Source organism: Phanerochaete carnosa (assembly GCF_000300595.1).
Source record: "Phanerochaete carnosa HHB-10118-sp unplaced genomic scaffold PHACAscaffold_5, whole genome shotgun sequence".
Taxonomy (NCBI): Eukaryota; Fungi; Basidiomycota; class Agaricomycetes; order Polyporales; family Phanerochaetaceae; genus Phanerochaete; species Phanerochaete carnosa.
Window position 1 is genome coordinate 1,395,341 of NW_006767632.1, and position 17,381 is coordinate 1,412,721.

Here is a 17,381-nt window from a genome sequence, read left to right on the forward strand (position 1 = left end):
GCCATGGCCGTCAAAAATAACAAGAAGCGCGCCGCGCCGCCAGTTTCTGTAAGTTTTTGGTAGCTTGCTCCCATAACTACTCCCAATGTTATCTCTAGGGACCTTCGAAAAAGCGCAAAGTCGCACCAACTAAGGAAGCAGACGGCGGTGGCAAGAAGAAAGTCAAAGCCAAGGGCAAGGAGAAGGCGGCGGACAGAGAGACGATCCCCATCCCCATCCCCGTAGGTGACGACGATATAGAACTCTCCGAAGATGTCATGGATATGCTTAAGGAATATGGCGGTGCCGTCTCATTCCTCAGCAGGTTAGACGAGAAGGAGATAGCAAAGTGCGTCTAATATCAGTCTACTCGAGATTGCAGGCTTCATATATTCTCTCTCATAGGAGCAAAAAGGAGATCGACAGACTTCATCGTATGCACAAGCCCGCTCGTGCACATGTTACAGACGATTTACCTTCCTTGGATTCCGACGGCGAGGAAGATGGCAGAGAAGAGTGGAGTTCTGGTCTGGAATCGTCTGACGGAGAGGAAGAGGCAGAGAGTGTGGATGAAGACGAAGAGGTCGTCTCCGACGAAGACGACGGTTCTGTGCCTGGTTCTGACACAGCCCCAAAACGCAAGGAGAAACGCCGCGACTCCGATGACGAGGAAATGCCGTATGAAGCGGCACCGAGAAAACGTAGACCATCTTGGGATCCTGAGTCCGACAACGACGAAGGTATAGAACGGCTACCCATCAAACTTCCAGGCGGTCGTGTGCTCAAAAGCAGGGAGAAGGTGCATCTACCCCAGGAGGAGAAGGAAGAGAGCTCGGATGAGTCGGACGTCCTGCTCCCTCCAGAGCAGGAGCCTAAAGTCGAAGACGTGTCCACAGGGGCGCGCTTTGGTCGACTAGCAGTCGTGGACGTTATCAGTCAGAAGTCCCGAAAGGCGCGGATACAGGCCGCAAAGGAGCAGATTGCTGGTATCTGTCAGGAAATTGTCGCAGACCCCGAGAACAGCGCAAGTGTTGTGTTCGTCGCTATCCGCATGCTACAGCTAACGATTACAACAGTTAGGTCTCCTTCGTCGTCTTCACACGTTTTCCTTGCCCCAAATCTCGACCCCCTCGCATCCCGAACCTGTCTCGAACGACCCTCTAATTCGTAGATTGACTTTCCTCTCCCAACTTGCCGTCTTCAAAGATATCATTCCTGGTTACCGGATCCGTGCTCTCACGGATAAGGAAAAGGCTGAGAAGGTCAGTCAGATGGTCCAGCGGACGCGAGACTGGGAGCAAGGCCTGGTCGGTGTATACCAGCAGCATCTCCGGTCCCTGGAGGCCGAAGTCAAAGGTATGACTCGCTCCACCTATGATCCATGAAACAATGTCTGATTGCACCAGCACCGGTTAGCCAAGAACGAGCTAAGCGATGTAGCGCTACAGTGCATGTGCACCCTTCTAGTAGAGGTCACGCACTTCAACTTCCGGACCAACCTCATGAGCACTATTGTTGGCGCCCTCAGCAGGAAGTCCTGGGACAAGGTAAAAATTCCCCATTCAGCCTTTGTCTTCCGTACTGTCGGCTCACGCGCTTCGAATTCTTCACCCTGCGCTAGACATCGGACCTCTGCCTCAACACCCTCATCGCCGTCTTCCGGGCCGACAACACAGGGGTCTCTTCGTTGGAAATTGTCCGATTGCTGAACCGCATGATTAAAGAGCGCAAGTTCAGCGTCCATCCGGAAGTTTTGACGTGCCTTGCCCATTTGCGGTTGAAGACCGAGCTTGGTGTCCGTGCATCAGAAACCAGGGCTGACAAGCCCGATGAGCTGAAGATGGGCAAGACCAAGGCTGCTGCGCGGCGAGCAAAGGGCAAGGAAACGGGTCAGCCGCACTTGAGCAAGAAGGCGAAAAAGGAGAAGAAGGAGAAGAAAGAGATCGAGAAGGAGATGAACGAGGCGGCAGCTGAGGTCGACAAGGAGGAGCGCGCCGCTCACGTAAGCATCCTGCCATACTTTGACAACCACCGCCGGGTGCTGATGTCTGCCGCTGTCGACTAGCAAACGGAGACGCTCAAGTTGCTCTTTGTGCTGTATTTCCGAATACTCAAGAACCCTCACCCGACCCCGCTCTTACCGGCGGCGCTGCGCGGCATTGCGAAATTCGCCCATCTGGTCAACATCGATTTTTTCAAGGACCTGATGCAAGTTCTCAAGGACCTGATGGCTCGGGAAACGCGATCATCAGAGGACGTCGGCGCTGAGATTCTCCCGCACGTCAGGCTCGTTCAGCATCAGCTCCTGTGCATCGTTACCGCATTCGAGCTGTTGTCAGGACAAGGTAAGGCTATTCCCAGCTATCGTGGGTGACGGGCACCGCTGACATCTCGGCAACAGGGGAGGCGTTGGAGATCGATCTGAGCGACTTCATCACGCGCCTGTACGCGATGCTCCCCTCGCTCGCATTCATGGCCGACATCGAAGCGCCGCCGCGGACGTCGTTCCAGGCGAGCGGAGCCGTGGCGTCGTCGCCCGGCGCACAGAGCGCGTCGGACACCCTCTTCCGCGCGCTGCACCTCGCCTTCTCGCGCCGGACCTCCGCGGGCGCCTCGCCGCCCTGGCGCTCCGCCGCGCTCGCGAAACGGCTGCTGGGCTCGTCGCTCCAGTGGCCTCCGGACACTGCCACGCGTGCCATCGCGTTCGTCGGCGACCTGGTCGACGGTGATCCGAAGCTCGGGGCGCTCTTGTCGACTGACGAACGCAGCGTCGACGGCGTCTACCGCCCGGACCTTGACGACCCGCAGCTGTGCCATCCGTTCGCGACAAACTTCTGGGAGCTGCACCTCCTCGCGGAGAGGCACTGGAGCTTGCGGGTGCGGGAGGCGGCTGCAAAGCTCTTGAATTCATCATCCTCATAGTATTTAGCTGCACATGCAATGTGTCCGTGAGTCTACGCTACAGGAAATATAACCATCAGGCTCACGTTCAAATAAGTAATAAATGACAGACCGAGCCGTGTGCCAATAATTAGCGGCTACAAACGGTCAGAAAGCGAAACGAGGTGCTATCAGTACATTAGGGCGTATGCTACAACCGAAAACACGCGCAGACAATAAGCTTCCTGAAACCCCTCAGGCTAAAGGTCCGTCTTTGCGCGGTCGAGATCAGAAACGTTTCGAAGATAGGAGACTTTCCAAAGGTAGGGAGAGAGAGAGAGAGAGAGAGAGAGATGCTGGGAACCACGTTCGATCGCGCCTGCCACTAACGTTTGCGCCGGGCGAACAGGTCATGATCGTGGATAATACATTCTTCCAGGCGGCGGATTCGTGCCAAGGAGCCCCGCACTGCCGCTGTCGGGTGCACCGTGACCGCCGCCGCCGCCGCTGCCAGCGCCCAGGTCCCCAGATTCCTGCGCCAGCACGGAGAGCTGAGGCGCGGCGGAGAAGGCGTACGGGGGGCTTCCGACGAGGTAGCCGGGAGTGTGGGCTGCGCCCGAGGGGGCGGCGGCGGCGGCGGCGGCGGCGTGCGCCATGGGGGGCGACGAGGAGAACGACTGCGACGGGGGCCTGCTCGCCGGGGTCGCTCGGCGCTTCTGGAAGCCCATCAGCTCTGCCGAGGGCCCGGTGCCAGCCGGGGTGCGCTCGATGTGGAAGAGGACGACGGCGAGGACGAGGCCGTCGACGGTGAACTGCTGCACGATGAGATCTGAGCCTGCGCGGGAAAGAAAAAGGAAAAAAAAAAGTGTGTGAGCACTACTGGTGTGGGTAAGGGGCACGTGACCACGAGAAGATCACCTCCGCCACGAGGCGGACGCATTGCAAAGGGGGAAGGCAAAGGGTGTAAGCTTACCGTTCTGCAGCCACTTGCACCTGCTGAGGGACGAGTCCGGAAGGTTGAAGGACACGGCCGGCGGCGGATGGCCGAGTGCGTGATGTACGTGAGCCGCTGGGAGACTGTCGAGCATGCCCACCTCCTGGCTGACACACACGCGGCCGGCATAGACAGACGTGGTGCACCTCGCTTGGGTGTGCCACTGACTGGAGAGCGTCACGGCGCCGTGGAAGCCGTGCAGATTAGGAGAGGTGAAGATGTCGTCAGCCGAGGGGATGGATATCTTGATGCGGAGCATAACGGTCGATGGGCTGTCATGGAGCGGTACGGGCGGTATCGCCATCCCCCGGATGATCTGGTCGACGGCGGTGGAAAACACGGGCATGCCCTCTGCCCAGAGCGACAAGGTGAGGAACTGGGTCGGCGGTTGCATCATCGGGTAGATGGGCGATGTGTCGGCGCTGACGTTCATGTATCCAGAGAGGGGACTGGCCGGCAAGGCGTATGGGCCGCCGCCCATGAGGAGAGGCTCGAGCTTGACAGAGCCCTTGATCCGGTCGCTTGAAGGCGGGGACGGCGGCGGTGTCCCCTGTGCGACTGCGATCGGGCCCGAGACGCCAGGGTATGCGTCGAAGGCGCGCCCGCTGTCCAAGGATCCAAGCGCAGCGACCGGAGAACGGTCTTGCGTGTACACTCCACTGGACGAAGCGCGTGTCGCGAAATCGGATGTCAAGTAGTCCGGCGTCGTGGACGAGGATGACGACATTGCCTCTGGGGACGGTAGGCTGTCTCCGGGCTCCGAACCAGCATTGGGCTCTGGAGACGCCAGCAGCCCGTTCTCTGCAAAGAGCTCTTCCCCTCCAGCAACCAGATGGAACTCTGCGCCAATTTTTTTTTTCTCCTCCGTGAGTTACCAACCAGATGTGCTGACACTAGGGAGCGTACCTGGTTCGCCTCTCCACATATTGCGAAGGACCTGTATGTGGCTTGCGACCTGCTTCTTGGATCGCTCGATGGCGTTCTTCTTGAGGTGCTCTACAAGGAACTGGTTTCTCCATCTGCTGCGGCCACGCGAGTAGGTTGCCCATGGAGATTCCCAGTAGTCTCTGAGCCCTGTGAGGATTTGGCGGTGTTGAGTGCTGACCGGAGAGGTGAAGGCGTGGGGCATACCTTGGACGAAGATTTTCTCGACCTCCTCTGACCAAACCTCGCTGCCATCCTTGAGCAGCTTGTGGTGTTTGCGGTGAGGAGTGAGAGACTTTGGAGAGGGCGCGTCTGACATGCACTTGTCGATTGCCAGAGGCTTTGAGCGGGCGGACGGGGACGGGGTGGTGGAGGGAGTGCGTTGTGCACGGACGCGACGCGACGTGCGGTCGAGCCCCATGTAAGAGGCGGGACTGAGCGTGAGTAGGAGGCAAATAGGATTTGGGAATGCGAAAGAGGGATCAGAAGGGAAAAGGCAATCCGAGCTAAAGCCGTTATATACGGGAAAGAGGACCCTGTTCTGACGCGTATGTTCTGTGATAGCAGACAAATACAACGGGTGTGCAGAGCTCGGCGCCGCGCCCAGAGCCGGAGGCCCCGTCGTGATCCGGGCAGGCAGCGGCGGACGAGGCGGTCCATCCCCTGACTCGCTTGCCGTGACTCGCGAGGCTGGCAGACACGGGACGTGGGTGGGTTGGAATGGATCTTGCGCTCGTCCCCCGACGACACAGAGCCTCTGTCTGCTTCGAGCCTAGGTTCCGTGTTCTCGGACGTCCTCACAGCATTTTCTTTTTTTCTTTTTTTTTTTTTCTATATGCTCTGCCGACACACTCTCCACACAATAAGACTGTGACTGTGTCCACGGAAATAACGTCGCCTGCGGGGGACTGACGCCAGGACACGGGTCACGGCGAGTCCTTTGAGGCTTCCGGTTATGGAAGGCGGGCGGGCGCGCGAAGGAGAGACAGAGACCAAGGCCCGATGTGGCTCACAAAAAGAAGAGTGGAACTCCGGGAGCGGCGGGTGTGGTCGCGCTGGATTGTCCGCGGTCGCTGGCCCTGGCAACGCTCCGGATCCCAAGGAAGAGGAGAGAGACAATTAAAGGGCAGATGGCAAACGCGGGGCATCTGGGTTGCAGATCAGCCAGCCTCGTGCTGCACCGGAAGCAAATCTTACTTGCGCGCGGAAGCATCTGCCCTCTAGAATCTCGTCCAAGTCCCTGCAGCACTCGCCAAACAGGCACTCATGACCCCAGAACTTGTCGCCCGACTGCCTCTCCGACAACAAGGGCCAACTCTCTTTCACCCTGCCCCATCCGATCTCACGTCACACGCCGCCACAATCCTCCCGCCCCGCTCCCAGTTCGCACTTCTCTCCTCTGCTGCCGCCGCCGCCGCCGCCGCCGCCGCCGCCAGTCCGCTCGTCCGCTGGGGGAGTCCTCGGCGCAGCGACGCCCGTGCCACATCGGCGGAGCGGCGGACTTTCAATCGGCCATCGGCACAGTTGATCCCCCGCTGACGCCCGATCTTCCGGCGCTTCGCTTACCGTCATGAGCTCGTCCGCCGAGTCCCTCACGCACAAGTGGCTCCGGCACAACATACAGTCATATGCCCACAGCGACACCGTCTACGCACACGTCGGCACCGCCCTCGCCCGCCACCCGTCGGTGAGACCAAAGACCGACGTCTACAGTTCAGTCCCTGTCACAGTGCCCGACTAGTCCACTGACACAAAGCGTTCCTCCCATCCAGCCTACGACGACGGCCGGACACAGCTTCTGCTATGCCTCCACGGTCTCCTCCCCATCTCGTACCGTGGCACTGCATACAACATCCCGATCGCCCTCTGGATAACTAGGGACTACCCGCGTCAGCCACCGATTGCCTATGTCGTGCCTACAAGCGACATGCTCGTGCGCCCCAGCAAACACGTCGACGTCAGCGGGAGATGCGAGATCGACTACATTGGCAACTGGGCCAGGAAAAGCGAGGTGCGTCCTCGATCGCGTCTAGGAGCCTTGCAGCCTCTCGATGACGACTGATTCGACGGCCTCGATCGGTCCTGGGATCGTAGGGCTGCAACATTTTGGCGCTGCTCGAAGCCTTGCAAGACCAATTTTCTCGTGAGCCGCCGGTATACGCGAAGCCCAGAACAGATGCTTCGTCTCCAGCTGCGCGGACCCAGTCTTCCCGCCCAGATACCACCGGTCCCAACTACTCAGCGCGCCCTCCACCGCCTCTACCGGGAACACGCCCTCCGCAACAGCCCCAGACCCAGTCTGTGCCAGCGACGATGCCGAAGAATGACGATCCGCCCCCGTTACCCTCCAAGCCCAGCATCGCTTCACCTCTCAACCCCGTGTCCACGGCAGTTGCTGTCGCTGGACCATCAGTGGATGTCCGCGTGCAGTCAGCTGGCGTAACGCCGTCGGTGAGTGCGCCTTGGCCTCTGATCACGGACTTCTGACCGTTGTCGATCGTCAATGCCATTTTAGCCCGCCTTCGCTACCCGCCCACCGCCGCCATTGCCGCCGCATCCACCACGCGACTCCGAGCTTCCCCAGTATAGAAACATTCAGGGGCCGCCGCAATACACCGCCGCAGACCGTCCGATTTCGAACCCGACGCCTGCGTCGGCGCAGCAGGCAGGATTAGCAAATCGAACTACGCGGACACTGAACCCACCGATCGATCCCAGTCATGCGCCGCGGTACGCTTCTCCCCCGGTGACACCTCACGCGTCGACGCGTCCTCTTGTCCACGCGGCTCCAACACCGTACGGCCCAACACCTCCGCCTCCGCCAGTTCCTACGTCTCCTCGGATCTCACAACCGCAGCCACTGCAGCCACCTGTGCTTCTGCCCCCGCCATTCATATCTCCTCAGCCTACCGGTGCTGTACACGTCAATGGCCCACATGGACCACCGCAGCCACCGATGCCTCCTCCTCCGCCACCACACGCTAATTCTGCGCCAGCGCCAGTGTCACACCAGCCACCGTCTATACCTCCGCCTGATCTGTTAGATGCTGAAGATGACTCAGTCTCATCTATCGCGCCGGCGTCTCAAGCCCCTGCCCCACCACGCCCGCCCAACCCGGAACTCGCCCGCCTGCACGACCAGGTGCACGCGAAGCTGTCGTCGGAGCTCGCATCGCTGACTCAGGCGATGGCGCTCGACGGCGAGCGGCTGCGCGCCCACCAGAACGACCTGCTCGCGGGAGAACCGGCCGTCCGCGACGAGATGGCGCGCCTGGAGGCGGTCCGGGACGTGTGCCAGGGCGTCAGCGCGCGCGTCGAAGCCGTCGTGGAAGGCGCGGAGCGGAATGTGGCTGAACTCAAGCGCAAGGGCGACCCGGACGTCGACGAGCTCGTCTGTGCCACCACGATCGTCCACAACCAGTGCGTGACACCCTTTTTTTTTTTCCTAATTGTCTCTCCGGCCCTGTCAAAATTTTTTTGGGCCTCCATTCATTACTCAATCTGGCACGTCTTCCCCCAACTGTAGGCTGATCAATCTCGTGGCGGAAGACAATGCCATCGAAGATACGATATACCATCTTCACAGGGCCCTGAACGCCGGGCGCATAGATCTCGAACGTTTCCTACGGGTACGTCATCTCCCCCCCCCTTCCCTTCCGCACAGGGCCGGAGGCTCTGCCCCCGAGGCTTATAGCTTATCTTGCAAAAACAGACGGCGCGCAGCCTGGCCGAAGAACAATTCATGAAGCGGGCGTTAACGGAGAAGATTCTGGCCGGGGTGCCGATGCGGGGCTTTGCCATGTCCATGCGCCCCGAGTGGTCGTAGTGAGGGGACGAGAGGGGGCCCGTTTAAGCGTCGCAGTGTTCGTCGCCGTACAGCTTGCCTGCTCGCACAGCATATCCTAGGATGTGGCGTCCGCTTAGTGGTGGATGCTCTAGACCGCCCCCCGAAAAAATGTGACTCGCCTGCCCAGACGTCCGAGAAAACCTTTTGAAACCTTGTCTGCGCGCGCTCCACAGGTCCGCCGCTGCCGCTGCCCTACTGCCCCGCCTTGCCCGCGTGGGCTGTTTTCGCCGGCGCAGCGCGCCGAGCTTATTGTGCACGCTACGTACCCCCCTCCCCCCCCCCTTCCGTCGGCGCCCCAGCCGAGGGGGCCTCGCCTGGAACATTGGCCGGCTGTGTCGCACATTGTTGTGCTGCCGTGCCACCCCCCTCGCTTTGCCGACTCGAGCAGCGGCCGGTATCAGGAGGACAACTTGCTACACGGATGGGGCCGCGCTGGCACATCAGCTGAGCCACACCGCGTCTACCGATTCGCTGGTGTCTTGTGGGATGGGGGGGGGGGGGGTTCCTGAGGTCTGGGGACTGTCGTGCTTTGTCTGGACCCGTTCTGTTCTGCGGATCGCGTCACCAGACGAGGCATCGCAGGAGTCGCACGCGGTCCCCAGCGTTCTTATTACACTTCTTGCTTGCCCAGAAGAGACAAACGGTGTGATTTTTTCTCCAACTTTGATCGATACTACTGGTACAAGTCGCAAATAAGGATACATGCACGGACAGTCTCGACCCACGTAGACCAACAGAGCGTAGACTCGGCGAAACAAAAACATGATGAATCAATAGGTACGGCGGCGATCACCAATCACAATCAGAGCATACGAGTACGAGGAACAAGAAGTAAATCAGGAAAAAGACAGAGTGAGACCGGACGCGTATCGAGACATTAACTAATAAACAGCGGGCGAATCGTCAGAAGCATTCCATCGTTTGTGCAGCTCATGTGGCACATCACACGTCGTCATCATTCATGCGGGAGTCGCAGGAGTCGAGGGCAACTCGTACGCAAGCGTCTGGCCGACGCTGCCCACCCAGCGCCACACGCGCATCTCGTCCCCGCCCGCGACCTCCTCGAGGTTCGTGCGCACGTTCGTGTTCGCCTCGACGATGCGCTCGACCTCCTTCCACAGCCGCTGGCGCGTCGCGACCGAGTGCTCGCCCTGGAGGACGGCATCGCGCAGCTGCGTGGACGGGACGTACGGCCGCGGCGCGGAGACTGGGTCCGTGTGGTGCACGAGCTCCTGGTTCCGGAGCATGTCGTACACCGTGTCGACGAGCACGGTGACGCGCTCGCGGTCCTCGAGGCGCTGCTTGCGACGGTGCTTAGCCATCCACGCTGACAAGAGCAGAGCGAGCGAGCCTGTGTTTTGTCAGCCACGAGCTCATGTGGAGGCGCTCCAAGCCAACTTACCAAACGCTTGCTTCCACCACATGTCCCGATACTCGAGTGCTTTCACCTTCACCGCGCACATCATGTCGAGCTTAGGTGTGCGATGCGCAACATAACGGTGCCCCCTACAACCCCACGTTAGTCAGGACCGCGGACAAATCTGACTGAAAATACTCACTGTTCATCCTCGCCGATGAAAACACCACCCCATTCGACAAGTTGTTGAATCGCTTCGTTAAATGTGTCGTCGAGAGTGGACAGCAATTGCGACTATGTGAACCATGCTTCAGCTTGCGACCTGTGATAGACATGTCATGTTGATACTGACCGGCGATTTCGACTTCTTGATGACATCCTTCCTGATGCTCTCCTTGAGCGCATCGACTTCCACACCCCACTTCTTAGCCTCTTGAGCGACCTTCCCCGGTTTATCGTCGGGGCGCGCGCCATCACAAAGTCGACGGCCCCTTTCGGCGGCGAGTTTGGAGTCGATGGTCCGTCCCATGGCACCGATGTGACGCTTGCGCATAGGATCTTCAACACAGCGAGGCGGGAATGCGACGGGTCCCAAACCAGGCAACCCGTCCATTATGAGCGACAAGCCGGTGTACGCCAAGTCGAGTGGACTCTTGTTCCCATAGGTTGGTGCGACTGCCAAGGACGGATTGGTGTACGCATTCCGGTTATCAGTCGGTCGGAGTGAAGAAGGGATGGGTAGGAAGGAGAGAAGGGGGTGGGGACGCAGGAGGTAGCCATTCTCGCAGGTGACGGTAGTGGGAGTACAGCTAGCGTGCTCTGGGCACAGCTGGCATGTCTCAGGCCGAGGAAGAGGTAGCAACGGGGGAGGAGGGCAAGCTTCGCTGAGGATGACGTTGGATCCCTCGGTTCCTGTGGCGACCTGCGTCGGCTGAGGCGACGGAACATCCTGGGCGGCGTCGGGATGGGCCAGGAACAATGTGGTCCTGTTCTCTCGATTACATTCTTGAATTGCTGTGCGGCGGACCTTCATTCCCTCCAGTATGTCATTCGTGTTCTTGCCGGTCTCGCAGAAACCAATAGAAGCCGACTCAGTCTTGTACATTCCTAGCGCAGTGAGGACGCTAGTACCGAGAAGAGCAAGCATGAAGTTGCCAAATGAAGGGCCCCAGCCCCTGCTCTTAGGTCTCGGTTGTGTAACCTCCTGACTGGCAACCTCTTGCGAAGACACGAGATCTTGACCCTCGGCACTCGGTGCCTGGGAGGGGACATCGAGCTGCGACTCCGACTTCTCCGTCCGCTCCTCGATGATCGAGAGTGCCGGCTGTGTGTGCTCCTCATCTGCAAATGGCTCTCCATATTTCGCGGGGGAAGGACTAGCTAGCGGGTTGGCTAGTTGGGCTATCCTCGAATTGGGCTTTGCCGGACTAGCTTTGGGGCTCAGACGTGGGGTAGCTTGCAGATTTGGTGCAGCGGCAAAGGCTAGTTGCTCCCTTTGCAGCTCAACCTCGGTCTCTTCCTCGTCTGCCTTGACGGCCACGCTTCGGCCAGTCACCGCGACTTCAGGTGTCGTGAGTCTCGCCCGAGAGGTCGTCGCCTCGGAATCCTGAAAGACACTCTCCGGAAGGTCAGGCTTAAATTCACTTTCCGGAGCCTTGACTGCGGCTGTACGTCCTCTGGGGATCTTCGATGGCGACTTCGGGGGAGAAGGTGGGGGAGCAAACTGTGGAGGGAGTGAACTGGCTTTCTTCGCGCGTGCAGGTATGGCGCTGCTCCTGCGGGGGCGAGGCTTGACAGGGGATGGGGAAGCAGATTCAGCACCGGACTGAAAGATATTATTATCTTCCCAGCCAGAATCGATATCATCATGTATACGGGTGGGAGGCGCTACGCGTGACTGACTTGCAGCCTCTGTCGTGGACTAAGCGAGATATGATGAGCTGATAAGCCTGCAAGGCAAAGAAGGGCGTACCGTCTTCTTCCTGCTAACCTTCCTCACCAGAGGCTCGTCAGGCTCACTCTCTTCTGCGACTGTTGTCGGCTCCGGAACCTTCACTGCACGCCTGCGGCTTGTTGTCCTCCCTAGAGAGGGTTCAGCAGAAGCACGGCGGCGTTTACTCTGAAAGAATGTGGTCGGCGATAGATTACACGAGCAGTGGAGCGAAGAACTGACGGGTTCTGGTTTACTGGGCTGCGCGGCAGGCTCAGTTTGGTCCTTCGGTGCAAGAGATGCCCTCCGAGATGCTGCTCTTGTCGTACGCTATGTGGAAACATTGGCGAGGGTGCAACTTTCGGTTGTGAATGTTGAACTCACCTTCCGCTCTTCGTTCAAGGGTCTTCCTGTGAGCCCGTCCGTAATTCCGTCGTCGCTGGCCTGGCTGTTCTGCCTGCTCGACCTCTCCTGCTTAAACTGGTCGGCCCTGGGCTTGATCTCATCATTGAAGACCGCGACAAGCTTCGCTTTGCTGTGAGGAGATGGAAACATGACGCCATGGAATCCAAACAGGCCTAGGAGCTGTGGTATTGTCAGGCTGTTTGGGTCAAAATCGGGATTGAGATAGTCGCCTCGCTCGAGGACTTGGGCGGCAGTAAGGTTTTTGGACATCGTTGGCACTGTTCTGCTCGCTGCCGCACGCGTCGAACGCGGGCCCGTGTTTGCGATCGTGGAGGTCGTGTACAACGTGCGGATGTTCTCACGCGCAAACACGCAAACAAACCACGTAAACAGGGTATCCACGTGACACGTGTAACCCTAACCCTAAACAAGGCCACCGAAACGTTCATGTTCAGGGCGAAAATACAGACATTGATAGTTATATTGAGTCCGCCTATAAATTACATCAAGCATGGTATCGCCTCACTATGGATCCTTTCATTCCGAAGAAAGGGCATTTTATTGAGGGGAGTACTTGGGGCGGAAGGTTCCGGAGGGACCGAACCACTTGCCCTTGATCTACGTCTCGTCAGCGCGTGCTCGTGGCGTGTTGCGAGATGAACGCACCATAAAATTCCAGTATGCCCATGGGAAGAGGTCCTTCTTGAAGTGGTAGAAGAGTCTGAGAGAAGTCGTGTGAGCTGTTGTCTGGTCAATATGACGCGGAACGGCTCACCGGTTGGGCTTGGACTGGTCACCAATGAAGGGGAATTGCCCAAAAGTCTCTTTTGGCTCTGCGCCATATTTGAATTCGGCCAGCATCAGCTCGCCATACCCAGTAAGGAGCTGTGAAGGCGGGGTGAGTGGCCAGCCGCCGGCGTATGAATCGAGGACATACCGGGCAAGAAGTGTAGCCATCGTACCTGGCACCGCTGACCTTGCCGGTATCCATGACGGTGAACAAATTCTCCGTCAGAATGGGGGCCTCAGAGGTGACGGCTGCGGCAGTTTTGGAAGTAGGTGCGCTCGAGGCATCACCAAGAGACCAGACGTTGCTGAACTTCGTTGACTGGAGAGTGCCCGGGTCGACGGCTACCCAGCCGGCTTCGTCAGCAATTGGCGAACCCTTGATGAAGTCCATGGGGCCCATTGGCGGCGTAGCATGGAGCAGAGTATAGTCAACTGTAACATCTGAGTTATCCGCAGCGTTCTTAAAAGTAGCCTTGCGGTTCGCAGTATCAACCTTGACCAAGTTGTGCTGGAAAAAGCCACCGACACCACGCTCAATACGAAGCTGGTTCAGAGCATCGGAGTACTTCTTGACGGCAAACATGGCTGGAGTGGCCGTGTAGAAGTCGACCTTGATCTGATCACCGCGGCCGGTCTTCCGGAAGCGATCCCAGGCCATCCACAAGATTTTTTGGGGAGCTGAGGGTCACGTTGAGTCGATTCGTATTGCCAGTGTCAGGGAGAGTACTGACCTCCACCGCACTTGATGACACCGGCCGGCTGAGTGAATACAGCTTTGCCGGACCTCAATGCCTCAATATCCCGCCAGACTTTGTCGCATGTGTCGTAAGAGTAAATAGATGATACACCTGATGAGGGATCAGCGAGGGCCTTGGGAAGACCTTCAATACCGTCCCAGTTAGTCTTCAAGCCGGCAGAGACAACCAGAGAGTCGTATGAGATCTTGCGGCCAGCGTTAGTAGTGATGCAGTTCGACTCCGGCTGGAATGACTTGACGTAGTCCTTGATGTGCGCAAGATGTCGAGGGATGAGGCCAGACAGATCTTTGCGGGTGTCCTCCTTGCGAAGGAGGCCTGAGGAGACGAGCGTCCTGGAAGTCGAAGTACATTAGAACAGAGTACAGCTGTAGTTCGCGGTATGGTACCCACCATCCTGGCTATGTGAACCAAGCTGTCATACCTCTGATCTCTCAGAAAGCTAGCCACGTACCTGATAGTAGTGAGAGTCAGCTCCATCCACAACAACGATATCCCCCTCGTTCAAAGGCTTCCCAGCTGCTTTGAAGCGGTAGAAGATCTGGTTGGCTACAGTCAAGCCTCCAGAACCTACAGCAGACAATCCCAGACTTAGCATCGTCAATTCAACTACAGTCAACTCTCGAACGCACCTGCACCGACAACGACGATTTTATACTTGTCCTTCTCGGCAGCAGTACTAGCAAAGCGCAGGCTAGTGGACAGGCCAGCTTTAGACTTGAGCAAAGCATTCGTTGCACGCGCAGCTAGCATAACCGCAGGAGATTGAAAAGAGAATATGCACGTCGAATAAGGCGTCACAAGAACAAGAGATAGAAGAGTGAGCTTAGGATCGTGCGCGCAGGAAGAGTGCGTGACAGCTGCTTTTTGTGATCCCAGAGCATTCGGAATTCAGGCAAAAATTACAAAGACTGGCGTCATCGCGGTCGTGCGGTCATGAATTCGGGATAGAGTGAGCTGGCACCCCGAGCACATTGTCGACGCCCTGTAACGTAGGAGGACACGACGGCCATTTGAAGATGCAATAAAAGACCTCGGAGGCGTGCACGTACGAGGCGCACTGCTTTGAACAAATGGACAAAGGCAGGAACAGATCACTGTTGGGCGCTTAGAGGCATCAGCTCTGAGGATGACCAGGACCGCTCACACTGGCCCACCACATCGACACTTCTCTCTCCAGCGATCGTGCATAGGCGGACTAGTGTAAGCTTTCATCAAATTAACCCAACTGTTCGCCTCTTGGAATCCTGGTATCCGAGACACAGCCCCAAGTACTTTGTTCCTGCATCTATCACTGACCAGCTGTGATAGTCGTCAACTGCCAAGTGGCGGACAGATAGATTACCTGCGGTACGAGTCCGCGTATACTAGAGCTTGTCAAATGTATGTTAGAAACTAATACAGACAGATCCGCACGGTCCCGCATTCGACGAGTACATCTACATGCTTTCTCAGATTAACTGGTCGCCGGAAGACTCCCTAGGTTTATTGCAAACCAGAGACCAACATTCAAGACTAGAGGACTAGAAATACCACGCTTACTATGCTTATACGATCTTCGGGCACCGGGTCCGTTATGTCAGTATCTCACGATATCGAGCAGACTGTCGTGAGTTCATGGTTGATGGCAACGGGCGGACTATCGTCGTTAGGTCGCGTTTAGGGTCTCTCGCAGCAGGATATAATCACATAACCAAGTATATATCACCATCTCCGTCGCCTCCGCGCGCCGTCCCGGGCAACATTGGTTTTCGATCGCCCTCCGCGGATTCCTAGCGTATCATTCGTCCTTCTCCTAATCTCTTGTCTGTTCTTTCTTGCACTGGGTGCACATTCCACTCTTTCGGCCAGCAGGACTGTGCACCACGCTGCTTTCCCCCAGTCTGTTGTATTTCTATCATCTGACATCATCATGACTCTTCCTACTCGCCCTAACGCTCGCATTGGCCTCCCTTCCAGCCCCTCCCCCCGTATGCGCACACTAAGTGCAACGGGCCCGCAAGCCGTAGTGTCGCCCCGACCAAGCAGCGCAGCCGCGGACCGAACACAATTAAATGGTCGTTCTACACCCCAGCCACTCCCGCAGTCTGGCCGCTTGCGGACGCAGCGGTCTTTGACAAACCTCCCTCGGAGTCCTTACGCAATTGAGCGAACCGCAGATCGTACACGCATCGATGCATTACCACCCTTGCCGCCTCTGCCTCTCTTGTCCCTGAACTCCACGAAGCCGAACAAGATGGAGTTGTACGAACGCCGCAACGAATCTGCAGCATCGATCTCGAGCGCGTCGTCCGGAAGCTCGTATTCAACCACGCACACGAATTCATGGCCCAGCTCCGCCTCCTCAGATACGAGTCTCACAAGCCTCGAGGACAGTGCGGACAAGGACACTCCCGAACCCAAAGGGGGGACAAAGCCCGCTCCTGGTTTTGGCACTTCTCTGTGGAGCCGTGTCGCAGCTGCTGCGGGCGGTCTGTCCGTGAGCGTGAGTCGAGCATGGGAAGCGAACATTGAGGTTAGCTCCGGGGAAGGTACGGGAACATATCCGCACACGGATGCAGCAATTTGACTGAGCTAATTTCTCAATTTGTAGTCACCCCACCGGGCGAAGAATCTCGGCTGACAAGAGCTATCAAGTCATATCACATCGAGAAGGCTCGCCAGCCGTCAGACCTCCCGGATTGGCTATTTAGCGAGAGGGAACGAGGTGTTCGTGCTGCGGCCCGCTCCGCCGGGTCTGACGAGCGGGCCAAGCAGACCCCTGCTGAGCCCAAGACAGCCAAACGTATAGCAACACCTGCTCGCGCCGGCGCAGGCTCGATAGCGAGGAAGGAGGTGGACGCGGAGTCGGCCGCATCAGCGTCGCGGGCTACGCAGAAGCTGCGAGAGCTTCGTGATGCGAAAGTAACGAAACGAATACCCACGATCCGTTTCGTAGATACACCTCACCCTAGACACGCTGCGTACAAGCGAGTGGATGATGACACGGCCCTTCTGGAGTCCGTCTCCTCTCCTCCGCTGGCCGAGCTGCCCGAGCCGAGGCTTGTAACGAACGTACGCCCGGTTGCCAGCTTAAAGAGCGTTGGTAGGCGTCCAAATGCGGTCGGGCTGCCTTCTAGCGTGAGACCTAGGACTCGGCCATGATACCGTTATGTTATTTGTTGTACTTGTACCGGTATTTGCACTCCCTTACATGCATGGACAACTATTACTTTACACGCCGTGTATGTAGACTTGCGACCTATCTATCCACACCTTGTTCTCGGTCCCCGTTGTTCCCGTTGCAGAAATTCTACATGATGACCTGATGGTAGTCGCATGCCAATGTCTCGCGCACCGGATGGTGTGGTGGTGTTACCCGAGCTGTCACGTTGTCACAGGGTTGTAATGACAGCACATCTTCTGGGACCTGTACGCATCTGTTGGCGATGCTGGCTTGAGATGGCGCATCTGCCACCGTAGGTTGACTGTCCGACAAGATGTGGACACCGGGTGCACAGCGTGACGAACACTGGTGGGAA

General features: G+C 57.8%; 6 protein-coding genes across 6 annotated transcripts; 3 read left to right on the plus strand and 3 right to left on the minus strand.

The window, feature by feature from the left end:
• Positions 1 to 3: 3 nt before the first annotated feature.
• On the plus strand, positions 4 to 2,901 carry PHACADRAFT_161374 (uncharacterized protein; the record flags this gene model as incomplete). Its single annotated transcript, XM_007395651.1, has 8 exons — positions 4 to 48; positions 99 to 328; positions 385 to 1,012; positions 1,056 to 1,335; positions 1,396 to 1,526; positions 1,601 to 1,981; positions 2,045 to 2,324; positions 2,381 to 2,901. The coding sequence occupies 8 exons, from the start codon at positions 4 to 6 to the stop codon at positions 2,899 to 2,901; spliced, it is 2,496 nt and encodes an 831-aa protein (XP_007395713.1).
• Positions 2,902 to 4,076: 1,175 nt separating this feature from the next.
• On the minus strand, positions 4,077 to 5,230 carry PHACADRAFT_255986 (uncharacterized protein). Its single transcript, XM_007395652.1, has 2 exons — positions 4,295 to 5,230; positions 4,077 to 4,221 (listed from the first exon to the last, which is right to left on the minus strand). Exon 1 carries the CDS (start codon positions 5,196 to 5,198, stop codon positions 4,725 to 4,727), a length of 474 nt encoding a protein of 157 aa, XP_007395714.1. The 5' UTR covers positions 5,199 to 5,230; the 3' UTR covers positions 4,077 to 4,221; positions 4,295 to 4,724.
• Positions 5,231 to 6,212: 982 nt separating this feature from the next.
• PHACADRAFT_255990 (uncharacterized protein) lies at positions 6,213 to 8,725 on the plus strand. The gene is made up of 6 exons (XM_007395653.1): positions 6,213 to 6,489; positions 6,550 to 6,788; positions 6,872 to 7,228; positions 7,293 to 8,197; positions 8,304 to 8,406; positions 8,490 to 8,725. The coding sequence occupies exons 1-6, from the start codon at positions 6,348 to 6,350 to the stop codon at positions 8,601 to 8,603; spliced, it is 1,860 nt and encodes a 619-aa protein (XP_007395715.1). The 5' UTR covers positions 6,213 to 6,347; the 3' UTR covers positions 8,604 to 8,725.
• A 652-nt stretch (positions 8,726 to 9,377) lies between these two features.
• PHACADRAFT_255993 (uncharacterized protein) lies at positions 9,378 to 12,563 on the minus strand. The gene is made up of 7 exons (XM_007395654.1): positions 12,296 to 12,563; positions 12,155 to 12,241; positions 11,954 to 12,100; positions 10,334 to 11,902; positions 10,184 to 10,275; positions 10,027 to 10,130; positions 9,378 to 9,975 (listed from the first exon to the last, which is right to left on the minus strand). The coding sequence occupies exons 1-7, from the start codon at positions 12,464 to 12,466 to the stop codon at positions 9,584 to 9,586; spliced, it is 2,562 nt and encodes an 853-aa protein (XP_007395716.1). The 5' UTR covers positions 12,467 to 12,563; the 3' UTR covers positions 9,378 to 9,583.
• Positions 12,564 to 12,753: 190 nt separating this feature from the next.
• Positions 12,754 to 14,918, minus strand: PHACADRAFT_120746 (uncharacterized protein). The gene is made up of 8 exons (XM_007395655.1): positions 14,493 to 14,918; positions 14,315 to 14,430; positions 14,254 to 14,261; positions 13,837 to 14,195; positions 13,254 to 13,783; positions 13,092 to 13,201; positions 12,983 to 13,037; positions 12,754 to 12,934 (listed from the first exon to the last, which is right to left on the minus strand). Exons 1-8 carry the CDS (start codon positions 14,611 to 14,613, stop codon positions 12,875 to 12,877), a joined length of 1,359 nt encoding a protein of 452 aa, XP_007395717.1. The 5' UTR covers positions 14,614 to 14,918; the 3' UTR covers positions 12,754 to 12,874.
• Positions 14,919 to 15,114: 196 nt separating this feature from the next.
• PHACADRAFT_255994 (uncharacterized protein) lies at positions 15,115 to 17,152 on the plus strand. Its single transcript, XM_007395656.1, has 2 exons — positions 15,115 to 16,391; positions 16,454 to 17,152. The coding sequence occupies exons 1-2, from the start codon at positions 15,833 to 15,835 to the stop codon at positions 17,002 to 17,004; spliced, it is 1,110 nt and encodes a 369-aa protein (XP_007395718.1). The 5' UTR covers positions 15,115 to 15,832; the 3' UTR covers positions 17,005 to 17,152.
• Positions 17,153 to 17,381: the final 229 nt, after the last annotated feature.

Bases quoted from the DNA above. Each gene is read 5' to 3' on its own strand.
- PHACADRAFT_255986 (XM_007395652.1), bottom strand. From the start codon at position 5,198: ATGGGGCTCGACCGCACGTCGCGTCGCGTCCGTGCACAACGCACTCCC.
- PHACADRAFT_255990 (XM_007395653.1), top strand. From the start codon at position 6,348: ATGAGCTCGTCCGCCGAGTCCCTCACGCACAAGTGGCTCCGGCACAAC. The intron at 6,789-6,871 runs GTGCGTCCTCGA...CTGGGATCGTAG, and splicing joins ACTGGGCCAGGAAAAGCGAG to GGCTGCAACATTTTGGCGCT. The intron at 7,229-7,292 runs GTGAGTGCGCCT...ATGCCATTTTAG, and splicing joins CAGCTGGCGTAACGCCGTCG to CCCGCCTTCGCTACCCGCCC.
- PHACADRAFT_255993 (XM_007395654.1), bottom strand. From the start codon at position 12,466: ATGTTTCCATCTCCTCACAGCAAAGCGAAGCTTGTCGCGGTCTTCAAT. The intron at 11,903-11,953 runs GTACGCCCTTCT...TATCTCGCTTAG, and splicing joins AGGTTAGCAGGAAGAAGACG to TCCACGACAGAGGCTGCAAG. The intron at 9,976-10,026 runs GTAAGTTGGCTT...GACAAAACACAG, and splicing joins GTGGTGGAAGCAAGCGTTTG to GCTCGCTCGCTCTGCTCTTG.
- PHACADRAFT_120746 (XM_007395655.1), bottom strand. From the start codon at position 14,613: ATGCTAGCTGCGCGTGCAACGAATGCTTTGCTCAAGTCTAAAGCTGGC. The intron at 13,038-13,091 runs GTGAGCCGTTCC...GACTTCTCTCAG, and splicing joins GACCAGTCCAAGCCCAACCG to ACTCTTCTACCACTTCAAGA. The intron at 12,935-12,982 runs GTGCGTTCATCT...GACGAGACGTAG, and splicing joins GGGCATACTGGAATTTTATG to ATCAAGGGCAAGTGGTTCGG.
- PHACADRAFT_255994 (XM_007395656.1), top strand. From the start codon at position 15,833: ATGCGCACACTAAGTGCAACGGGCCCGCAAGCCGTAGTGTCGCCCCGA. The intron at 16,392-16,453 runs GTACGGGAACAT...CTCAATTTGTAG, and splicing joins TGAGGTTAGCTCCGGGGAAG to TCACCCCACCGGGCGAAGAA.